Raw genomic sequence first — 24,234 nt, 5'->3', positions numbered from 1 at the left:
TGAACAAGCTGAGGGGGAAATCAAGAAACGAATCCCATTTACAATTGCAACTAAAAGAATAAAATACCTAGGAATAAATTTAACTAAAGAGACAAAAAACCTATATAAAGAAAACTACAAAAAACTGCTAAAAGAAATCACAGAAGACCTAAATAGATGGAAGGGCATACCGTGTTCATGGATTGGAAGACTAAATATAGTTAAGATGTCAATCCTACCTAAATTGATTTACAGATTCAATGCAATACCAATCAAAATCCCAACAACTTATTTTTCAGAAATAGAAAAACCAATAAGCAAATTTATCTGGAAGGGCAGGGTGCCCCGAATTGCTAAAAACATTTTGAGGAAAAAAAACGAAGCTGGAGGTCTCGCGCTGCCTGACTTTAAGGCATATTATGAAGCCACAGTGGTCAAAACAGCATGGTATTGGCATAAAGATAGATATATCGACCAATGGAATCGAATAGAGTGCTCAGATATAGACCCTCTCATCTATGGACATTTGATCTTTGATAAGGCAGTCAAGCCAACTCACCTGGGACAGAGCAGTCTCTTCAATAAATGGTGCCTAGAGAACTGGATATCCATATGCAAAAGAATGAAAGAAGACCCATCTCTCACACCCTATACAAAAGTTAACTCAAAATGGATCAAAGATCTAAACATTAGGTCTAAGACCATAAAACAGTTAGAGGAAAATGTAGGGAGATATCTTATGGATCTTACAACTGGAGGCGGTTTTATGGACCTTAAACCTAAAGCAAGAGCACTGAAGAAGGAAATAAATAAATGGGAACTCCTCAAAATTAAACACTTTTGTGCATCAAAGAACTTCATCAAGAAAGTAGAAAGACAGCCTTCACAATGGGAGACAATATTTGGAAATGATATATCAGATAAAGGTCTAGTATCCAGAATTTATAAAGAGATTGTTCATCTCAACAACAAAAAGACAGCCAACCCAATTACAAAATGGAAAAAAGACTTGAACAGACACCTCTCAGAAGAGGAAATACGGATGGCCAAGAGGCACATGAAGAGATGCTCAATGTCCCTGGCCATTAGAGAAATGCAAATCAAAACCACAATGAGATATCATCTCACACCCACCAGAATGGCCATTATCAACAAAACAGAAAATGACAAGTGCTGGAGAGGATGCGGAGAAAGAGGCACACTTATCCACTGTTGGTGGGAATGTCAAAGGGTGCAACCACTGTGGAAGGCAGTTTGGCGGTTCCTCAAAAAGCTGAATATAGAACTGCCATACGACCCAGCAATACCATTGCTAGGTATCTACTCAAAGGACTTAAGGGCAAAGACACAAACGGACATTTGCACACCAATGTTTATAGCAGCATTATTTACAATTGCAAAGAGATGGAAACAGCCAAAATCTCCATCAACAGAAGAGTGGCTAAACAAACTGTGGTATATACATACGATGGAATATTATGCAGCTTTAAGACAAGATAAACTTATGAACCATGTAATAACATGGATGGACCTAGAGAATATTATGCTGAGTGAATCCAGCCAAAAACTAAAGGACAAATACTGTATGGTCCCACTGATGTGAACGGACATTCGAGAATAAACTTGAAATATGTCATTGGTAACAGAGTTCAGCAGGAGTTAGAAACAGGGTAAGACAATGGGTAATTGAAGCTGAAGGGATACAGACTGTGCAACAGGACTAGATACAAAAACTCAAAAATGGACAGCACAATAATACCTAATTGTAAAGTAATCATGTTAAAACACTGAATGAAGCTGCATCTGAGCTATAGGTTTTTGTTTTGTTTTGTGTTGTTTTGTTTTGATTTTACTATTATTACTTTTATTTTTTTCTCTATATTAACATTCTATATCTTTTTCGGTTATGTTGCTAGTTCTTCTAAACCAATGCAAATGTACTAAGAAATGATGATCATGCATCTATGTGATGATGTTAAGAATTAATGATTGCATGTGTAGAATGGTATGATCTCTAAATGTTGGGTTAATTTCTTTTTTTCCGTTAATTAAAAAAAAAAAAAAAGAGAGAAGGGATAATTGGAGATGAAGGGATACAGACTGTACAACGGGACTGGATATAAAAACTCAGAAATGGACAGCACAATACTACCCAATTGTAATGCAATTATGTTAAAACACTGAATGAAGCTGCATGTGAGGTATAGGTTTTTTGTTTTTGTTTTTTTTGTTTTTTTTCTTTCTATTATTGTTTTAATTCTTATTCTGTTGTCTTTTTATTTCTTTTTCTAAATCGATGCAAATGTACTAAGAAATGATGAATATGCAACTATGTGATGTTATTAAGAATTACTGATTGTACATGTAGATTGGAATGATTTCTAATTGTTTTGTTAATTCTTTTTTTCATTAATAAAAAAAAAAAAAAAGAATGCATATGCTTGTGCATTGTTTTATCAATAAAAATTAGCACCACCAACAACAAAACAGGGCCTCTCCCCTTCTTGAGACGCTCACGCAGTGGTCCAGGCTTGGAAAGGGGATGAGGCAGCCCAGACCCCCCAGTTTTGCTGCGAGGTGAAGTCCCTCCAGTTCCGCTGAGTGTGCTGCCATTGGGAACAGAACCTCCAACCCCCACAAACCATCCCATCTGCCTCCATCTCTCCACCTTCTCATTTTTCCCTCTTTGGATTGAATGGGACCGAGAGTGAAACATGAGCAGCTTAAATGGAACGCTCACTGATGGGAAATGCTTGAAAGAGGTAAAAAAACTATCTGAAGTCCAGGTGGTATGATGCTCAGAGTTCTTAGCTCATGCTTAAGCCTGGAGATTTGGCTTAATGCAGCAGAGAATTCACTGGGTGACTTCTTAAACCCAGTCCTTTACAGGCCTGGAGCAAAATCAAGTTCCCTTAAAATAAAATCCTGCAACTCTCCAAATAAGATCCTACAACTCTCAAATATTGTATGAGATACACTAAAAAAAAGTATATCTTGTTGTCAACCTCAAATTCAGATTTACCTGGGTGCCCTGTATTTTTGTTTGCTAAATCTGGCACCCTTCTCCAAACACACAGTTGATTTAGTCAATGACACAGGATAAAAAACTAGACAGAAGGAAAATGAATTTTCTCTGAAGAACAAAGCAGTAAAGGTGGCGGCTCTGAAAGTCCTACACGCAGCAGGTCTACTCTCAGTAAATGGAAGGCAGTGATTCACATACTGAAGAAAGAGTCAAGAAAGAACTTAAATCTAATATGCAGTTACAGATCACGATTTCTGTATTACAAGTTTGTATCTGTTCATTCCAAAGACCTCTGGTGTGATGCCGGGCTCCAGAATGGACAGTGGGAAGAACAGGGAGTGGGGAGAGAGAAGGTAAAGGAATGAGAATGAAATTAGGATTTTGAAGTATCTACCTTGTACCAGAGATGGCACAAAGAGCCATATTTCATGATCTCATTTAATCCTCATAAAATGACTCCCCCCATTCTACACAGGTGGCTCAGAAAGGCGATGTAATATTTCCACAGGCAGAGGAAAGAATTCTCACTTAATTCACCAGATTGCCTGCATTCTCCATCCCTGGTGCCCCCATGCTGGAGAGAATGCTGAGTCCTGTACTCACCAGCCTCTCTCTCTCTCTCTCTCTCTCTCTCTCTCTCTCTCTCTCTCTGTCTCTCTCTCTCTCTCTCTCTCTCTCTCTCTCTGTCTCTCTCTTTCTCTCGCTCCCTTTGTAAATCCTTCTTTGGAGAACTTAGCACAATATGCCTTGAGCAAACGTGAAAATTAGTTGGTCCTGGGCCTCTCTTCCAAGTTACTGAATGGCTTGAGGGTGGGCATCCCCTGTACTGCCAGCCCTAAGATGATGCCTGGTACCTGCACCTACTGTGTACCAGGCCCTGGGGGTCATGCTTTGGGTACATTATCCTCAGTCCTCACAAAGACCCTGAGAACTAGGTGCAAGGCCCTCCAGCTCCCTCATCTTTCCCACCACAAAGACTCAGGAGGCCCCAGGTCCCAGAGGGTAGGTCTCCAGAATGGTGCTGCCTCCACTAGCCAGGGTCCCTGTGGAGCAGAGCACCCAGCAGTCTGCAATGACTGTGCACTATAAGCAAGAAATCAACTTCTGTTGCTGTACAATCAATGAGATTGTGAGGTTGATTTGTTACTTCAGCATGACTAACCCATCCTGACTAGTACAAACTCTTTTTCAGATTATAATGCTAATGACTCCCCATGCACTGTTCTCAAAGGTGGTTCTGCATCCGTGTGGTCAGTAATCCAGCCAGTCGGCTTGCATGGGCTCTCCTGTTCTCTTCCAGGTGGACCAGAGAATCACAGACATGGCAGGCTTCCTGCCACATGCTTCTCCAGTGAGGCTGTGCATGGTGCTTGCTTGTCTCCTGTCCCTTTGGGATGCAGGTGGGTCTGGTTGGAGTACAAGAGGCATCTACCTTATAAACCATGTTTGGGTTTTCATTGTGCTTTAGGGAATCTCAGTGGTCAACACTTCAGCCAAGACTCCTGAGTCAGTTTGATGAAAATGGCAGAGGTATCTTTTCATGGGGAACAAATTTTGTAGTTTGGGTTTTTTCCTTTAAGTTTTTGGGTTTGGGCCCCATTTATACACCAGAATTCTCTCCATCTCTACTGCTACCACCTTTGTCCAAGCCATTGTCTTCATTTCCATGGCCACTGAAGGAGCTTTCTCAATCATTGCCCTGCTTCTCTTCTTGTATTCCTTTGAACTATTCTCTAGTCATCATTATTCCACCATCCAAGCTTTCCCCTCCTCGCCCACCTCCTCCCCACCTCCACCAGAAATGATGTAATGACTGTCCACTTCTCTTTTATATAGCATCCCAAGTCTCTCACGTGGTATACATGACCCTGCCCACCCCCTCATCACCAGTTCCTTCAATCCCTCAACCCTACTGTTATTTATCATAGTGGGTACTCCGTAATATCATCAATCATTAATTTTATTATGAATAGTCAATATGTATTAGATGACTAAATGACTGAATGAACAAACTAGATGTGGGATTTTAAGCAAGTCACATCGCCATTCCAAATCCTGATGTTCTCATCTACTACATAGCTATGATGGGTTAACTTCCCTCTGATTCTATAAGGCTGGGTTATAATTTCTCTAATGAAATCTTTTTCTTGTTAGTGTCTAGCATTAAAGGAGAAGCCAAGAAAGAAAATGGAATGGCCTTCCTACCTGCAGCAGGTAAATGGGCAGGTGTTCCTTCCCAGCTCACTCTGCTCTTGAATGCATTCCTTGTCTTCTCTGAGCCTTACTTTCTCTCTCTGTAAAATGGACATTGGATCCATCCAGGTTTTGAGAATATCTATAGTCTTAACAGTCAGTTCTCATTGCTTTGTGGTCCACGGGACACTGAATTCTCATGCTCTTATTACATCCACAGAGACTGTGGCATTGTACTAGTGATGGCAGACTTTATAAATGGGAGGTATTGTTATTTGTTATCATGGCCCTCATCATAATTTCATCTTTCTTCACCTTTAAAAATTTTTTTTTTTGATGGTATGAAATTGGCTGCATAGGGAGACAGCAAACACAGTGCGGCAGAAAATGCCAAAATGCCGACAGAAGTTGAGGGCTGGATTTCTAATTCCTAACTTTTTGGTAAATAAGCAAGATATGTATATTTTTAATTTGTAGGTTTGGGTTTGGGATTTTTTATTCTTTTTTTTAACATTTAATTTTAAATAGGCAGCACACTTACATGATTCAAAGAACAAATGTTACAAAAGTGTATAGAGTTCAAATGTCCCCCTACCAGACAAATACTTCCTTTCCCCAGGCCACAAACTGTACCAGTTTCTTGTGTATAAATATGATTATATTAAATAAATACTCCCCTTATTTGAGCCTTGTCTTAGCTTGCCAGGGCTGCTGTGACAAATGCCATGCGATGGTTAGCGTAAACAACAGGCATGCATTCTTACACAGTTTTGGAGCCTGGAAGCCCAACATCCAGACCTCACGCTCTCTCCCAGAGTCCGTGGTGTCGCAGTGGGCCTCTGCCAGAAATTCTTGGCCTTCTCTGGCCTGCAGATGCATCGTGGCTTTGGCCCCTTGGAGAGAGCTCTCTCCTTCTCTGGCTTCTCTCAACTGACTGCATCAGAAGTTCTGGCCTATAAGCACTTCAGCCATATTGGATTAAAGTGCCCCCTCAGCAGCCTCACCCCTTTTCATGATAGAAGCTTCAAAAGTCCTATTTCCAGATGGGTTCACACACTCAGGACCAGGGACTGGGACTTGAAGATAGCTTTTGTGGGGCCCCGATTCAATCCTTAACAAGGCTTCACTTTTCTCCTCTTTAAATGGGAACATCAATCCCTGTCCACAGCTCATCACAAAGGATAAAGGGTAAGAAATCCTAAGCATGAGCAAGTGTCAAGTACCTTCTATTTTAAAGACACTACCTACGACAATGCTTTTATCAACAAATAGGACAATGGTGTTACGGCCTGTGTCGGGCAACACATTTGAAAATTGTTTCTGTACGGCATCCTGCTCAGAACTACACGTTTCAGGGGTATTCAGTTTGCACTTCAAATATTGTCATCAAAACCCTCCCGAGCATTTGTAGTTAGCAAAGGCAATGTTAGAGATAAGTTGTCATTGGCAAAATGCGCAGTGTTCCAGATAGATGCTTGGTTAGAAAGACCACAGCAGGCCTGCAAGCCCAGACGGCTAGGTGATCCCGGGAAAGGCTCTGCTGCCTGGCCAGGTGACAAGCCAGGTGAGTCGGGGCTGCGGCAAACACCCCTGCAGTGGCTCCAGTGTCGCCCAGTCCCACAAAGCGCCAGGGGAGAGAGAAGTGCAGCGTGTGACCGCTTGGCCCCATGTGACCGCTTTGGCCCGTTGCTAACATACGCTTGTCCCAAACTTCCTTCCGTGGCAACATATCCCCGGTTGTTGGGCTGTGGGGAGCCACATCCCAGCCCACCCCCACCTCTATATTTAGTTCTGCTTCTTAACAGAAGAACCTGACAATTGGTGAAAGGCCAAACTGGCTCTTGCCCATCACACTTAAAAAGCCAGAAAGTTGCTTTGACGTAAGTTTCCACGGGAGACGTGGGAAGCAGGGAGGGGTGTTCTGAGGAAGAGCTGAGAAATCTGCATTCTCATTTGCTCATGGCCACTAAACCTCTCCTGAGCCCCCTTTTCCTCACACTTCAGAGGGGACGGCGGACAGGATGATTTTTAAGGCTGTTGTAAATTCTGGGAGGCTGAGCTTCCAGGACACTGTTCCTCTCATGAAAACTTTCATTTCAGCGTCTGAGAATAAAGAAGTTAAGAAGGAAAAAGAGAGCGCTTTCCTCGTGGCAACAGGTAAGTATAGCAGCCCTAAATCCTGACTTCCTCATTAACTCTGCGCTCATTTTTCCACCTCTCAGAGCCTTGGCTTTTCCATCTATAGAATGGAAATGGAGCACTTTCTCCATCTGAATGCAACAAGAAAAGTAATCACTGCAATGACAATAGTAATCAATGTCGTGTGATTGCATGGCATCTAGTCCAGATAACTCACCTTCCAGGTCTTAGCTGGAACGGCTCTTGCAGGTTAGGTGCACTTGGAGCAGGTGCTCACAGCTCTCTGCTGGTCCCCGTGTGACACGTAATTACACTGACTGTCCCACCTGTTCCCTCAGACAGGAAGGTTGGGACCTGCTCCTTGTGCTTCACCTCTGTATCCCCACACCTAGCGTAGCCCTTGGTCCTCAGTGAATGGTCATTGAATGAATAAAGAAAACATGAAGGTGCAAAGGCTCTGATCCGCTGTCAGCCTCACTATAAACATTTCCCTTTCTTTGACCTGCTCTTCGATAGCATGAAATTTGCCAGGTAAGGAAGTAGCCTGGGTTTCGGAAGGGCCCAACCTGCAGCTCTAGAAAGAAGGTTCTGAGCCCACCTTTACCACTGCTCAGCTGCTCTACTCTAGCAAGTTACTTTGGGTTGGATTTCCAACCCAGAAAGGAGTAGGGTGGATTAGAGCCCCTGTCTCCATGTCACCTTGGGCACCCCCTAAAGTGCAGATTTCTGGGTCACAGCCAGCCAGGTGAGGGTAGCATCTCTGGGGTGGACCCTGGGACCTGCATTGTCACAGCGTTCCCCAGGGACCCTTCCCCTCGCTAAGCCTAGAGCTCTGCAATACAGGCCTAGGGGGTGGGGGTGGCCCCCAGTCCTGGGGGGCTGTGGTGGGAGGCTAACCCTGTTCTCCTAGACCCTTTCCCTTCCCAGTGTCTGGCCTTAGAGGAGAAAGGCAGAGGGCAAAGGGGTCCATCACAGGCGGTCCCCACCCCCAGGGCTCAGTCCAGAGTCCCACAATGGGTTAACAAATCTCTCTAATCTTTAAATCACTCTCCCACACAATGACCTGAATATTCAGTAGAAGTTGAAAAAGACAAAATGTTCCTAAAAAGATAAAAGAAGAGCATTGGCTGCTCTTTCTACCATTTAAGTATTGTTGCCAAATCTTCAGGAAAGGGGGTTTATAACCCAGTAGCATCTCTAACTTGCCTGCACACTGCGAACACCTGGGAACACTTTTTCCTTTTAATACTCATGTCTGAGCCCCATCCCAGACCAATTAAATCCATACATCTGAGGATGGAGCCAAGACATAGGTTTGCAGAATTTTCTAAAAGTCTTTCCAGGTGTGGCTAATATCCAGCGGGGTCTGAGCCCTTCTCTTACAGAATCTTCTCACTTCTAAATACAGAGCAGTAGAGAGCCGTGATTCCCTTGGGTTTCCCATCACCCATGAGGTATTTCCCCTTTGCAGCCTATTCCCCACAAATACAGAGATAGCGCACTCACTACATGTCCCTTGTGACTTGTTTGGACTCCTCCCACCTTCGTTAGCTTGTGAACTCCTTGAGGACAGAGACTGCCTCTTTTCTTTGAGCCCCTTGTGCCCGCCCTGGGGCATGTCTATGAAATGCTTGTCGACTGGGGACACACATCTGCCTGGATTTTGGAAGTGAGGAGCTTCACCTGCTGCCATGAAAAGCCCGTTAGTGACGATGCCTTTGCATCTCTTTCAGAGCTACCTGCCAGGTCGGTGGATCTGTCCGCCCTTAACCTGACGGAGCTGGTGAACGGCATGCTGAGCAGAGCTTTAAAAGGTAACAGCCTTTTCCCAGCACAATCCGGGCCCATTGTGTTGTACCAATTTCACTTCCGGTCCTTTCTGCGGATCTGCAGGGCACGTCAGTGTCTCAGGTCCTCCGAGATTATGTTGTCCTCCCCAACTCCTGATGAGATGAAGACCTTGAAATGGAGTGGGAGGCTCGAGAGCATTTTGAGAGCATCAAGCATTCCGATGTGGTATACAGGCAGGCATTTTTTTAAATCAAATGTTGTCATTTGATAAAACAAAAGGGATCTCTGTTTAAACAAAAGGGATCCTGTTGAATACTTCCAACATTGTTTCAATCTTTATTTCTTTGCTTTTTTAACTTCTAGCAAAATTACTTATATTTAGCATTTACTTAATCAATGGGAGCTCATGAATCCATTAAAACAAAAACAAGAAATTAGGGCGGGCCACAGTGGCTCAGCAGGCCAGAATTCTCGCCTGCCATGCCAGAGGACCCGGGTACAATTCCCGGTGCCTGCCCATGTAAAAAAAAAAAAACGAGAAATTGTGTTTGAGAACCAGAGCATTCTAAAATGACAGCATAGCATGAAATGTCTCCAGTGTAAGCTCACTGACTTCATTATTCACATTCCGCTTGATTCCATAAATGTTTGTGGAGCACCTGTCATGTGCCAGGACTGTTCTAGGTGTGGGACATGCGATAGTAAACAAACCTGATAAAAATCCATGCCCTGGTGCTTCCATTTTTAGCATGGGGAGCCACAAAAGAAAGCAAACAACAAGCATCTTAAGTAGGTAATTTATGCACGGTAAATTATGCAGAGTAAGGGAGATAGAGAATGCCAGTCGGAGGAGGCATTACATTTTTGTGGTGTCGTAGAAGCTGTTCACCTTCCATCTGTAAGAAGAGAGAGTGATGCAACATCAAGGTCGCCCTGAAATGATTCCCTAGGGTTGTACATGCATGAGCCGCACAACTGTGTGTGGCTTACACTTAGGCATTTACTTATCCGACATTACCTGAGAGCCTATCAGGCCCCAAGTCCCAATGCTTGAAGCTGTGGCTGCAGAGCCACCAGCCCTGTCCTCGAGTTGCTCATGTGGTGATTGCCATCCATGGGACTGCCTTGGGCAGTAGTCCATAAAGTAGCGGGGGTCTCCTGCAGTGGGCACCATGCAGGGATGGGAGCACCAGGTGGCGGGATGGGGCCGCATGAGCATCCAGCCCCCCCAGTGCTGATCTGAAGTCCAGTTCTTCTCTCTGCAAGGCCCTGAGTTGGGCACTGCAGGATGTCGCAGCGACTCAGAAGACGTGACTCACACCTCTGAGGGGCTCAAACTCTTCCAATGACTAATTGGATTCTGGCGAAACCCTGTGGGGCGTATTCTCACTCCCATCTGGCAGATGCAGGAAGTGGAGCATACCTGCTGCCGTAAAGAACTGGGCTTCAGGTCAGTTTGGCCCAAAGCGAGGACCTAGGCCCGGGTTTTCCATACGTGCCACACGGTTAGAAGTACCTGGAATGACTGCCAACGACACAGCCCCCCCCAACCCCTGGAGATCGATTCCGTTGGTCTTACCTGGGGCCCCAAGTGTATATTTTTACCAAATGCCTTGGGTGATTTTTATTCTCATGAAAATTTGGGAAACCAAATACTGGCATATTCAAACCTTGGTGCAGATCCCATTCTCCCACACATTCTCCCAGCCAGGTGCAGGGCATCCTCGCATCCCCTGGAGGGGAGGCCCAGGGAGCCCAGCTGGGGGCGGGTGACAGTGACTCCAATGCACCCCGAAGCTGACCTGTTCCACCACCCAGCTGCTGTCCCAGGGGAGCCCACATTCATGTGAAGAAAAACCACTGGAGGAGCTTGCTCACCTGTGCATACCTGTTCCTGCCTCCCTCCCCCAGAACCGCCGAAGTAGAACTGGGGTTGGGGCCAGGATTGTGCATTTCAACAAGCACACCAGCTGGAGTGCACACCTGGGGCAGGTGGACGACCTCCCCACACCATGCTACCTCCCACATACGTCCCAGGATGTGCGCTGATTAGACATGACCGTGGTGCTCATTCAGGCTGGGCTGAGCATCATTGTTTGTAGGCTTTCTGATTTAAAAAATTAAAGTCAGTTGTGTGATACACCCATCATGGTTATACTGAAAGACATATTCAGTTCGTAATTCTCAGGACCTGTGACTACTACCTGATATGGAGAAAAGGGGAATACTCCCTGTTGGGGTCTGAGTCACGTCTCCCACAAAAGAGGAGTTCCCTGTCCCCGTGGGGGTGAACTCCATTTGTAAATAAGACTTTTGGAAATGTTGTTATTTGTTAAGGTGCTGCCTCACTTGTGAACAGGATCTGCAAAGATCTTACATAAATGAGGCTAAATTGAATCAATACAAACTACAGTCCACAGGTTGGAGTCTCTATAAATAAAGGAAATTAGCACAGTCTGTCCATAGAAGCCAGAAGTAGGAGCAGCCAGAGAGAGCAAGAGCGAGTGATCGAGTGAGTGAGAGAGACAGAGAGGGAGCCATGGATGGAGGCCGTCCCAAAGCCCCACAGCCTCCAGGAGAAATCAAGCCCTGCCAGCATCTTGACATTGGACTTCTTGCCTCCAAAATTGACAGACAAGACATTTCTGTTTTTTAAACCAACTCATTGTGCGGTACTTGTCATAGCAGTGCTGGCAAACTAAGACACGGCCTTACAGGTGTGATTAAGTTAAGGATTTGAGATGAGATTGCCTTGGATTATCTTGTTGGGCCCTAAATGTCATTGTAAGTGTCCTTCTCAGAAGAGAAGGCGATGTAAAGGGGCAGAGAGAGACGCCACCACACGCCAAGGAACGCTGCCAGCTTCCAAAATCTGAAAGTGGCAAACAATAGATTATGCCCCAGGGTGCCAGGAGGGGGTGTGGCCCTGCCGAATTCTGGACTTCTGGCCTCCCAAACTGAAAGAATAAATTTCTGTGGTTTTGAGCCCCCCAGTGTATGGTGATTTGCTATAGCAACAAAGGAAACCAATATACCTTGGAACCTCAGGCAGTCGCCAGAGCTTAGGGTGAGAACAGAAAATATAACCTGTGACACTTATTTTTGCCTCTGTTGCTTTTATTTTATTATCATTCTATTGCTTATTTTTGTTTCTTTGCTATTTATTTTTACTTATTGTATAAATTTTGCTCTATTTACTTATGTGATGGTTTATTGTATGAATATGCGTTTGGTGGTTTGTTTACTTTGATCTCTTTTAGCAGATGGCAAGAAGTTCTTCTCCTTGTTCAGCATCACTTCCTACAGCTCCTTCGCCTTCCACAAGTTTTCCGTGGCCGTTTACAACAGTGAGTTCTGGGGCTCGTCCTGCTGGCGCTGACGCGGGCGAGGGGCTGGCAGGGTGGGCCGTGGGTCAAGCCTGCTGTGCCCGTTGCTTCTCCTTGCAGTCTCCCGCCTCAAGAGGGTGGACCCTGCCAGCTTCCCCACGAGGCACTGCTACTGTTTGAACAATCGGACCAATGACTTGTCAGGTGAGCAGCCCTGGCAGGAAGGTCCATGGTTTCCAGATTTGGCTTTTGTCTTTTAGATAAAATCAGTACTTTTCTTTCTCCTGAGAGTAAGATGGAAAACACAGTGATAGCTCTTCTGCTTAAATCTGTGCACACTAGTTTTCCAGGTAGTTCTCTTCTTGGTGCAAGAGAAATGGTTGTATGTGCGCAGAGTCAAGTGCAATGCGCCCCTGCAGCATTGCTTAAATAGGAAAATCTGAGCGCAACCTAAATATCCATCTATAGGGAAGTGGCTAAATAGACTACTGTGCAATCAAACTTTGGAAAGCAGCCATAGGTGATACATAAATGTACAAGTATGCCCAGATTTGGCCCTCTGGACCCCCAATCCTTGAGTTCTAGGCCAAAGGTAAATGGGTAGTGGTTTACATGGAAAAATCTACATGACATTTTTATTTGAAAAAGGAAATGTATAAAATAATACACAGAATACAGTATCATTGATGAAAAAAAGGCATCAACATCTAGACACCAATATGAAGGGTGATTACCTCTGAAATGAGAATTGGAGTGTGTTTCACTGACCGAGGGATGTGACGGCTAATTCCATGTGTCAGCTTGGCTTGGTTATGGTGTCCAGTTGTTTGGTCAAGCCCTAACCTGCTGGTCAATGTGAAGGCAGTTTGAGAAGGGATTTGGCTCTATAACCACTTGATTGCCCCTGCAATGGACAAAGGAGTTGCCTTCAGCAATGTGGAGTCTCTGTGTCCAGTCCATTCAGAGGTCTTAAAAGCCAGAACTGAGTATTCCGAGACCAGAAGAATTTCTGCCTCAACCTCAGCATTAGCTTTTGCTGGAATTCCACCCAACCAGGTTCTCCAGGGGATTTAGACTAAGGATTCCACGTCGCAGCATTGGAGTTTCCAGCTTGTGGTCTGCCCTGCGGAGTTCAGACTTGCCATGCCAGCCCCCCAGGTTGTGTGAACCAAATCACGTTTATCTAAATGTCTTCTTGGCTCTATTTCTCTGCAGCGCTCTCACTAATACAAGGAGGGCTTGTATTACCTGAATTTTTTCAATGACAGTGTATTCATGTATTATTTTTTCTTTCATTAGTTTTTTTAAATGAAGCAGTTTCTAGAAATAAAAATATTTGACAATTAACTTATATTGAGGTTATTAACCATAGACCATAGCAGAAGTTTTGTCCTGTTTCAACTTTACATTTTTATCAGGATTGCATTAATTAACAGATAGAACATAAGTATGGACTTGCCTTGCTTTTTTTTTTTTTTAACATCTTATGTTGATGATGAAGCTTAACCTGTAGCTGACTGCAAGCGCTTTCAGGGAGGCATCAGAGTAAAACAATGAAATGTGGCTGTTTGTGTGATACATAGCATCTTTAAAATAACTAAAACTATGACTAACAATTCTATTGTCTAATATCATGCAGGTCAGAACCAGGGCACAGCGTGGACAATGAAAACATGGTTAAGCTTGTAGGAATTTTATATAATTTTTAAATAGTTATGTGAACAATATTTCATGAATATAAACTCAACAATCAGAAGTTAGAAAATCCTTTTTAATTTGACATTTTTATATAATTCATAACATATTAAATGAGCTTTATTTCTAGTGTTTTTATTTTACAAAGTGAAAGAATAAATCCTTTGCAATTTTTTAGGGGTTCCTGGAAAATCTCAAAGACAGTTTGCATGTGTTACTTCTATAACGAAAAATAAAATTCATTTACATGTTCCTTATATTTAGAGACTCCTGAAAAATAGAAGTAAAAATTGCTCTGTTACCACTAATTCATTCATTCAACAATTACTTCTTGAACACATCCTATGAGCCAAGCATTCTTCTAGGTGATGGTAGTGGCGATGGTGGGGTACCACACTAAGCAAAGCAGACGCCCCCCACCCCCACCTCCCACTCTGCTCTCATGGAACCTGTGCTCTGGGGGAGGGGACAGAAAATAAACAAAATAAGCCACAAATACATGGTAGGCTGGCTGATGCGATCCATGAGTATAAAGCTTTTCCCTGTTCCAGAATATTTTCTGAAAATAGGTTCCCCAAGTTGAATTTCTGGAGCAAATATTGTGCAAAGTTTAAGGAGAATGACTGCTAATACTGAATGAGCCCTGTAAGCTAGAGCTTGCATCGCAGGCTTCCTATCCCCTCCCTTATCTCACGCTCCCTCGGAGTCTCTCTGACAAAAGACATTTTGGAGGAAAACCGACTGCTTCACAAGCATATCTTCCTCCCTGTCCCATTAGTCCCTGTTGTGGGGTGAGAGTTGTCCTGATTGTGTGGGAGATAAACATAATACCTAAAACGTGAAACCCATCACATCTACTAGGAGAGGGTTTATAATTCTGTTTGGTGAGCCAAACCATAACGCCACACACTTGAGATGGCTTTTTGGAAAGAGCAGATCCATGGATCATCATCTGATAATGGAGCTTGTTGAGCTTCTGGTGAGCTCCTGTAAAGCCCAGTGATTTTCCCAAGGTTTGACAAAGTGCCTGCCAATCCCCCACTCCATGAAAAATCACTGCCATGAGCTTTGGGCCAGTATTTTGCCGTTACTCAAAACCCATGGAGAAATCTTCTTTGTGACTACTCAGCAGGCCTGGATCACCTTCTTTTGACTATTCTCAACTCTGACTTATGGCTCTTCTTTGAGGATGTGTTTGCATGTTTTTCTTTTTTAAAAAATGAAAATAGCTTGCTGTGGTAGAGTCAGTTGTCAACTTGGCCAGGTGAAGTCACCTAGTTCTGTTGCTGTGGGCATGAGCCAATGGTACATGAACCTCATCTGCAGTTGCTAATTACATCTGCAGTTGGCTAGGAGGCGTGCCTGCTGCAATGAATGATGTTTGATTTAATTGGCTGGTTCTTAAATGAGAGAGTGCAACGTAGCACAGCCCAAGCAGCTCAGCATTCCTCATCTCAGCATTTGCAACTCAGCCCAGGCCTTTGGAGATGCAGAAAGGAATCACCCCAGGGAAAGTTGTTGGAACCCAGAGGCCTGGAGAGAAAGCCAGCAGAGATCACCCTGTGCCCTCCTACGTAAGAAAGAACCTCAGTGGAAAGTTAACTGCCTTTCCTCTGAAGAACTGATGAAATAAATTCCCTTTTATTGAAAGCCAATCTGTCTCTGGTGTGTTGCATTCAGGCAGCTACAAACTGGAACACTTACTTCTATTAATTTTAAAAACAATGTACAGTGATGCCAAATGCTATACAACATGGACAGGTGTAACCAAGAAACCCCAAACACTTGCTATTCCATCATCCACAGGTAATGACTATTAGCATTTTGATGAAGATCAGCCAAAGTTAGCTAAGCCATCTATCACCAAAAGATCTAACCCCCTTCTGCCAGTTTGAATGTGTGTATACCCCAGAAAAGCCTTGTCTTTAATCCTCATTCAATGTTGCTACGTGGTTTCTTTTTTATTGTTTCCATGGAGATATGACTCCCCTAATTGTGGGTGGTAACTTCTGATTAGATGGTTTCCATGGAGATGTGTCTCTACCCACCTGAGGTGGGGTTGCTTCTGGAACCCTTTAAGAGGAAACCATTTTGGAAAAAGCTTTAGAGCCACCAGAACCAACAGAGCCCACACAGCCAGCAAACCTCTGAGCAGGAGGAAAGCAGCTCCAAAGAAACCTTATGAAATGAGGAGAGAAAGCTAACAGATGTTGCCATGTAACTTCCCAGCTGAGAGAGAAACCCTGAACTTCATCGGTCCTTTCTTTGAAGTTAAGGTATCTTTCCCTCCATGCCTTAATTTGGACATTTTCATGGCCTTAGAACTGTAAACTTGTAACATATTAAATTCCTCTTTTAAAATCCATTCCATTTCTGGTGTATCACATTCTGGCAGCTTGCAAACTAACACAGATTTGGCACCAGGAGTGGGGTGCTGCTGCGGTTTGTAAATACCAAATATGTTGGAACAGCTTTTTAAATGGATAAAGGAAACTCATATGGAGTTGTGAGAAGCTTGATAGAGAAGGCCGAATGCTTTGAAGAGACTGTTGGTGGAAATATGAACTCTAAAGATACCTCTGATGAGGCTTTAGACAGAACAATGAATGTGGCATTGAGAACTGGGTGGAAGGTGATCCTTGTTTTAAAGTGGCAAAGAATCTGACAAAACTGACTGCTGGTTTTAGATGGAAAGCAGATTTTAAAAGGCATGAACTTGGATATTTAGCAGAAGAGATTTCCAAATTAAATGTGAAAAGTGCAGCCTGGTTTCTCCTTGTAGGTTATAGTAAAATGTGACAGGAAAGAGATAAGAACTGAACTCTTGGGCACAAAGAAACAAGAAATTATTAGTTTGGAATATTCTGGGCTTCCAGAAAGGGAGACCCCAGAAAACAGTTCCCCATGTGAGGATTTAACCAAACATGGAACCCGTCAAGCCATTTCAGAAAAAGCCAGAATTGGAGATGGAGTTATCCAGGAAGGACTTGTGGAAATTCCTTCTGTCTGATGGGTATGATCCCAGCGTATGGCATAGAAACCAACAAGAGTGTTGTGGGAGCTGTATAAATGGAACCACTGCCAGTCTGGACCAAAAGGGAGAGAAAAGGGACAAACTGAAGGAAAATAACTTCAGAGGCAGAGCCATGGAAGCTAAGGTCTGACGTCAAGAAAGCTCAGGGCTGAAGAGTAACCCACCCAAGTACCTGGAGAGGGTGTTTGCCCAGAAGGCATAGGATGGGCCCTCCATCTCACTGCTCTGGAAGAGTTGTGCCCTAGACCTTGGAGAGGGTGGAGCACCTTCCTCGGGTATTAGGGAGAGACTGGCTGCCACCACATTGTTCTGGAGGGGTTGACACTGAGTACCCTGGAGATGGCAGAGAGCATGGGTACAACCTTGATATGACCTTGATACTTGGAGATGGTGGAACAGAGAAAAAGGTGGTCACCCAATGTCCATCAAGTTTGCATTTGAGGAGAGGTGGGCCACTTCAGAAGCCCTTGGAAAGCGTGGAACACTGCTTTCTAAAGCCCCAAAGATAAATGACTCTCAGTCTTTGAAATCTAATGGACTTTGCCCTGCAGGTTTCCAGAACTGTTTGGGTCCTGTGACCCCTGTGTTCCTTCCAATTTCTCCCTATGGAAATGGGAATATGTATTCTAGGACTGTCCCTCCTTTGTATATTGGCAGCAGATAATTTGCTCTGAGTTTTACAGGTCTGGAGCCAGAGGAGAATTTTGCCTTAGGACAGACCATGCCTGTAGCTGACTTTGATGAGATTTTGTGCTGTTTCTGATATTGTATTGTATTTGTATTGCTACTGAAATGGTGTAAGTCTTTCTGATATTGTGATGGAATGAATGTATTTCACATTTGGAAAGAACATGTCTTTTGAAGGTTCAAAAGGTGAAATGTGCCAGTTTGAATCTGTGTGTACCCTAGAAAAGCCATGCCCTTTAATCTCATTCAGTATTACTAGGTGGTATCTTTTTTATTGTTTCCATGGAGATGTGATCCACCCAATTGTGGGTGGTAACTTTTGATTGGTAGTTTCCATGGAGATGTGTCTCCACCCATTCCAGGTGGGGTTGAGTACTGGAGTCCTTTAAGAGGGAACCATTTTGGAAAAAGCTTTAGAGCCACCAGAACCGTCAGAGCCTGTAAAGCCAGAGACCCTTGGAGTAAAAGGAAAGCATCCCCAGGGAAGCTTTATGAAACGAGGAGAGTAAGCTAGCAGACATTGTCATGTACTCTCCCAGCTGAGAGAGAAACCCTAAACTTCATTGGCCCTTTCTTTGGAGTTAGGCTATCTTTCCCTCGATGCCTTAATTTGGACAACCCAGGTTCCTTCTAGCCCATTTCTCTCTACATAGTGTTGTCCTTGTTCTCACTGCCACAACTCACTTGTCACTATGCCCACACCCCAGCAGAAAGAAGCGAGTAAAGGAATTGGAAGGCGGGTCCATTCCCTTTGAAGTTGCAGTCTGGTAGTCACTGACACATTCCCTTTCCCCTTCCATCGGCCAGAACTGAGTCACATGACCATGTCTGCCACCAAGCAGGCTGGGAAATGTAGTCACGGTTGGAAAGGTTGAGCCATGAGCTGCGAAACCAACATCTGATGTTCTCTTACTGGGGGAGAGGAGATGACGGGTAACAGCAGGAAACCATCACACCTACCATGCTTTTCAGGCTGTCTTCTGATCCGTTTTTAAAGCAAATCCGTGTGTCCTAAAAAACATCCCACTGCAATGGATCTAAACATGCCTCATCCTTCATCTGAATTCATGGCATTCATTGAAATAATGTACCATCATTTATTTAATTTGTCTCCTCTTGATGGAAACTTAGCTCATTCCTGAAATTTCTGCAATTACAGACAATGCAGTGATGAGCACCTGTGTACAATCACTTGTGGAACTTGCCCAATTATCTCTGTGGGATAAAGTCCCACAAATGGAGTTGTTGGCTGACAGAGAAAACAATTTTGTGGTGATTCAAATTGCTGAAATTTCTTCTAGAAATCTTCTGTAAGCTTGCATTCTTACCAACAAAGTTTAAAAGCATGTTTTTCCGTACCCTTGCCAACAAAGTATTAGCTGAGTCTTAAGTCATTGTCAAGTAGATAGGCAAAAAAATGTCTTTTTTTTCCTACCTTCTATTTATATGTGAAGGTGCTAAGAAATCATTCATGTACGAGCCTTACTAGATAGGAGACTACATAATACATATTTCCTTCAAAACAAAGCATAATTTTGAGGCAATGATGACTGATTTTCTTCCGAGCCTAATGAACACATTCTGAAGGGAAGTTCTAGGAGAGAACAAGAGTTTAGGTGAGCAGCCACGAGAACACTGGGAAGAGAGGGGCTTTGGGCCAAGACAGGTGTTTCGGTTTGCTTAAGCTGCTGGAATGCAATATATAAGAATGGCTCTTATAAAGGGAATTTATTAAGTTGCATATTTACAGTTCAGAGGCCATAAAAATTGTCCAAGCTAAGGCATCCAGAGGAAGATATCTTAATTCAAGAAAGACCGATGGGTCCAGAACCCCTCTATCAGCTGGAAAGACACAAGGCCAGCATCTGCTGGCCCTTTAGCTTCTGGTTTCGAACAGCTTCACTGGGGGGATTTTCTTTCTGCCTCTCCAAACATCTGGGTCTCGTGTGGACTCTGTTGGCTCTGTGGGCTCTGAAGCTTCTTCCAAAATGGTTCCTTCTCAAAGTAATCTAGTAAGCAACCCTACCTTGAATGGGTGGAGACATGTCTCCATGGAAACTACCTAATCAAAAGGTCCCACCCACAACTGGGTGGGTCACATCTCCATGGGGACAATGTAATCAAAAAGATCCCACCTAGCAATATTGAAGAACATGGCTTTTCTGGAGTACACAACAGTTTCAAACCAGCACAACAGACTTCAGCTCAAATTCAAGTTCTGCCATGTACTAACTGTGGGACATCTGGGAGGTGCCATCATCTCTCTGAACCTGGAGCAGAACCTGCATTCCGTCCTTGGTGTCCTGAGTCCAGAACCACGCTTACAGCTTTTATGCAATATTAATAATGAATTAGAACATTGCAATTCATTTGTCTGTTTATGAGTCTGCCTCTCTCCCTAACCTCAGCTTCGTGTGGGCAGAGAGGATGTCTTACACTTCTTTCCACCTTCAGTGACTAGCCAGTGTGGGTCACATTGCAAGCACTCAATGAATGCTTATTAGATAAATGAATTAATAAACAAAGGAGAATTTTGAGAAGTAGGAATAGCATAACTAGAATTATTAATGAGATCCTAACTACCCTCGGTTTCTCCAATATGACCAAGAACAAACTAATCTAACACGACTTGGGTAGAGGAGTGTGCCCAAGTTAGTGGACCTTCTGCTTACGCTCGTGTCTACACCCGCAAAGGTGTACCACCACCTCTCCCTCCAGGAGATCAATCACATCTTCATTCTGGCTTGCACACAAAGTACATACCTTCTGTTTCAGCACGCTGCATGTTCCATTTGTTATCACAGTACATTTACCTGCATTTCTGAGTTCTGTGTTTTCCATTTTTTAAGGCCAAGACTATTTGCTCCTGCCCAAACTTACAATCCTGTGAGTCAAATATGCATTTCTAGAAGGCATGCCTGGCAGATCATCCAGCAGATCTGAGATGCTTCCTTTAGGAGTCACAATCTGGGCCTCTGAGAACCCCTACCATCTGTTTTATAAGCCAAGGACTTCTTGGATCCTGGAGAATCATAAATGAGCAGAGGAGGAGGGAATAGCTGTTTGACTAGAAATACATTAGGAGCTTTCATTGTCCACCATGCCAAGCAATAGCCCTTTGGCTGAAAGAGAAAGTGTGCAATGATTTTGCAAGCTGAGACATTGTACAACAGTGGCAGTCTCCTCCCATCAGCCCATTTAACAAGTGGGAAGACAGAGAGCTTCCCAGTGCCAGTTTATATAGGAGCCTGTCTCTTTTGATAGCCCATAATTTATAACCCACCAGTAAATTTGGTATTGATTTTGAAAACCCCAAATTACACAAATTTGCCTAATATCTGTGGGGCCCCTTCCTATCAGTTGGACTTGGTATCCTAACACATTTAGATGAGATAATGGGGGAAACAGAAGGGCCATTGTTCAGCTTTGCTGCCTTTCACACCTTTCTGGTATTGGCAGAGGAGCTGGGGGGGAGAAGGCAACGAGAGGAGAGAAGGGGTTACAATAGTGGACCCTAAGTTTTCTGCCTGCTTGAAATTTAGACTTTCTTTTTAGAATTAGTAGTATTTTGTATGATTGTTAATATCCTTCAGTACATTGAACTAAATCATGCCTGTAAAATCTATTCTGAAACATCCAAATATAATTTGCTTTTCCCCTCTAGGCTCTGAGTCAAAAACATAAACCTCCTCAATCTCTCCTGCAGATTTCACAGCCTTACTAGTGGAAATCATTGGAAATTCTACCAGCTACCTCACAGAAATATTTAAGTCAACCTCCATCCTCTCAGGTTTGTTCACCTTGAAAATTCTTGGCAAATTTGAGATTTGGTGGTTATTTTTGGAAGATAAATAAGCCTACTTGTGTCCTCGCCCTATTCCCTGCCATAGACCAGCCTTCTGTAAGCTTTATTTAGATAATCAGTGCTGTCTAGTTTCAAACACCGATATCTGAGCCTCCATTTTCTGATCAGAGCTATTGCTGGGGTTAGAAAAATGGAGCGAGAATTCAAGGTTCAAGGTGGGGGAATCTAGCCAGACTCAAGAAGACAACTTCTGTTGAGTAGATAAACTCCCATTTTAAAGATAAGAAAACTGAGATTTGAAGAGGTTGAATAATTTGCTCAAGGTTGGAGCCTTGTATTGAAGCCAGAATTTAGATTTAAGTCTATATGAAGCCTAAGCTCATTTTTGAGGTATAATTGACAAAGACAGGCCTCATTTGTCCGGTGGCTTCATGCAGCCCCCCAGAAAATCACATTCCACTGAGGGACCTATGTTGAAAGTATAGTTCAACTTTGGTCTCAGCAGAAAGAAAGAGAGTTATACTATGGAGTAACTACTGTTTCAAAAGAAGGGGGAAAGGAAGAGAGAGAAATAATGGTAGATGTCATTACGTGCCAGGGGCTCTTCTAGGTGTTTTCCATGTACCCCAGAACTGGGTCCTCACCACAACCCGATGGGATATCTGCTATGTTTATCTCTGCTCTCCAGAAGAAGCCGCAGTGGTGCGGTGAGAGCACTTGCCCAGGATCCTTCTGCAGAGCTGAAAGTCCAACCCAGACACTCAGTTCTGAAGTCCGTGCTCTTGGTGACTGTGCTGACACTCACGACAGTGGTACATTATTGACAGTGGCGATATTTGTTTTGCTAAGCCCTGTTGTGTGCTGGTTTGTCTTGCAGTGAGGCAGACCAATGGATCCGACTGCATCTTCATCTGTGTGATGACAGGGAAGGCAGGTGAGGCACCAGTCATCCTTTGACCAGCGCTCTGGGTTGAGAATCCAACACCACACTCCAGCCGGTGAGCCCAAGCTTTCATCTTTTGTCGGTATGATTTTTGCAGGAAGAAATCTTTCTGACTTCTGGGAGACGGCAGAGAAATCCCCTGTCATCGATTACACATTTACCAGCAGCATGTCCAGTGTTCTGGGTGAGTACATCAGGCATCTTCTCCCAAACTCTGATCACACAGTCTCTGCCCCAGGACCCTGTCTGGAAGATCAAAGACTGCTGCCCTCAGATATATTATTTAGGCGTAGTGTGCTTAGAAAAATCAGAGGATTTCGCCATTTAAACTATAATTTGAATTTGTGGATTCTCTTGCAAAAGAAGATCTGGAGTCCCAGGGCTTAGTCCCATCCCATGGCAAAAGCAGCTGGGGCTTCTCGAGTTGCTGCTTCCCCTCTCAGCAGTGGCATCCCTTTCCAGTTTACCACACTCTTTACCACCCTCTGTTGTCATGCGGTTTTAAAATCCTTTTCTCATTTTGACTAGCTGATGCCTGTAGACATTTGGATTGGGGAACCTGCTCTAGACATTTGCATTCCATAATTCCAGCCCCTACCCAACCATTCACTACCCCAGCGCTTGTCTGTCCTGTTGCTTTTTCTCTGTCACCTGTGTGGTCTTTCACCCTCTCTCTGTCCAATACCTCATTGCCATGCCTAGCTGAATAAAGTTTCCAGAACCTGCCTGGTCCTCTATGACTATCCACTTCCGTGATTACCTCGGAGCAAGTCCTCACTCCCTACTTTTGAACTCGTCCTTCTCACCCCGCCCTCTAGTTTCCTTAAAGTGGGTGCTCCTTGCTGCAGGAATGGTAGTCCCATTGTCTCTTAACTGCTCCGGGCGCCTCGGTAAGCAGCAGAGGGTGGCAGATCCTCGGGGCGTCAGTTCTCTGCCCTCCAGCCCAAACTTTTCTTTGCTCTGGGCTTCTGTGAATCATCTGCTCAAGTGACATTGAACTCCAGCCCCTTCCCCCAGGTGCTGACTCTGCTCCTGCTGCCCTCTGGGGTGGAGCTCCTCGCCCCTACCTGGCCACGTTTCAACCCTCATCTTGGTTTGCCCGACTGCTATAGCACATCCCACAGACCAGTTGGACTAAACAACAGGAATTGATCGTCTCGTGGTTTGGGAATCATTGTTTCACACGTACCTGCACACAGTAGGCTCTTCATTAGAGTTTCTTGGTGTGCAATGAAGGATACGGTAAATGGTCAACTCCATTTAAGTGGAGGCCTTGATTTGTATTTATTTAGGGCTCCCTTGGTTTTAGTGTGCAGCAAACCTCAATATGTGTGGGGTGAAGGGGACTTTGGGTGGCTTCCTTCCCCCTGCCTAATCCTGAGGACAGAGCTGAGATGGCGCCATTTTCATTTCTTCAGAATCTCCTACTGCAACCTTCCCACCCCAGTCTCTAGGTTGCTTCCCTGACAGCACCCCCGGCTGAGTGACAGTCTGGCTGGGGCACTGAGCCCTGTCTCTAATTGATCTGGGAGCAAGAGCCCAGCCGGGGGTACAGGAAGAGCACGAGTCGGCCCAGGAATAAGTAAGTGAAGGCAATGCAGGTGGGGAGAGGAAATG

At 44.2% G+C, this 24,234-nt stretch overlaps 1 protein-coding gene across 1 annotated transcript in view; it reads left to right on the top strand.

Moving 5' to 3' along the window:
• The first annotated feature begins 4,019 nt into the window (after window positions 1–4,019).
• Window positions 4,020–24,234, top strand: part of HHLA1 (HHLA1 neighbor of OC90) — a 45,492-nt gene continuing 25,277 nt past the window's right edge. The window contains exons 1-10 of the mRNA XM_077163315.1: window positions 4,020–4,133; window positions 4,305–4,404; window positions 5,159–5,218; window positions 7,298–7,354; window positions 9,070–9,150; window positions 12,391–12,474; window positions 12,574–12,657; window positions 21,576–21,659; window positions 22,552–22,608; window positions 22,715–22,801. Of these exons, the coding sequence (XP_077019430.1) occupies window positions 4,020–4,133; window positions 4,305–4,404; window positions 5,159–5,218; window positions 7,298–7,354; window positions 9,070–9,150; window positions 12,391–12,474; window positions 12,574–12,657; window positions 21,576–21,659; window positions 22,552–22,608; window positions 22,715–22,801 (808 nt within the window). The remainder of the gene's footprint in view (window positions 4,134–4,304; window positions 4,405–5,158; window positions 5,219–7,297; window positions 7,355–9,069; window positions 9,151–12,390; window positions 12,475–12,573; window positions 12,658–21,575; window positions 21,660–22,551; window positions 22,609–22,714; window positions 22,802–24,234) is intronic.

Source organism: Tamandua tetradactyla, chromosome 6 (genome assembly GCF_023851605.1).
Source record: "Tamandua tetradactyla isolate mTamTet1 chromosome 6, mTamTet1.pri, whole genome shotgun sequence".
Classification (NCBI taxonomy): Eukaryota; Metazoa; Chordata; class Mammalia; order Pilosa; family Myrmecophagidae; genus Tamandua; species Tamandua tetradactyla.
The sequence above is the reverse complement of the archived record's forward strand: the minus strand, read 5'-3'. Positions and strand labels throughout refer to the sequence as shown.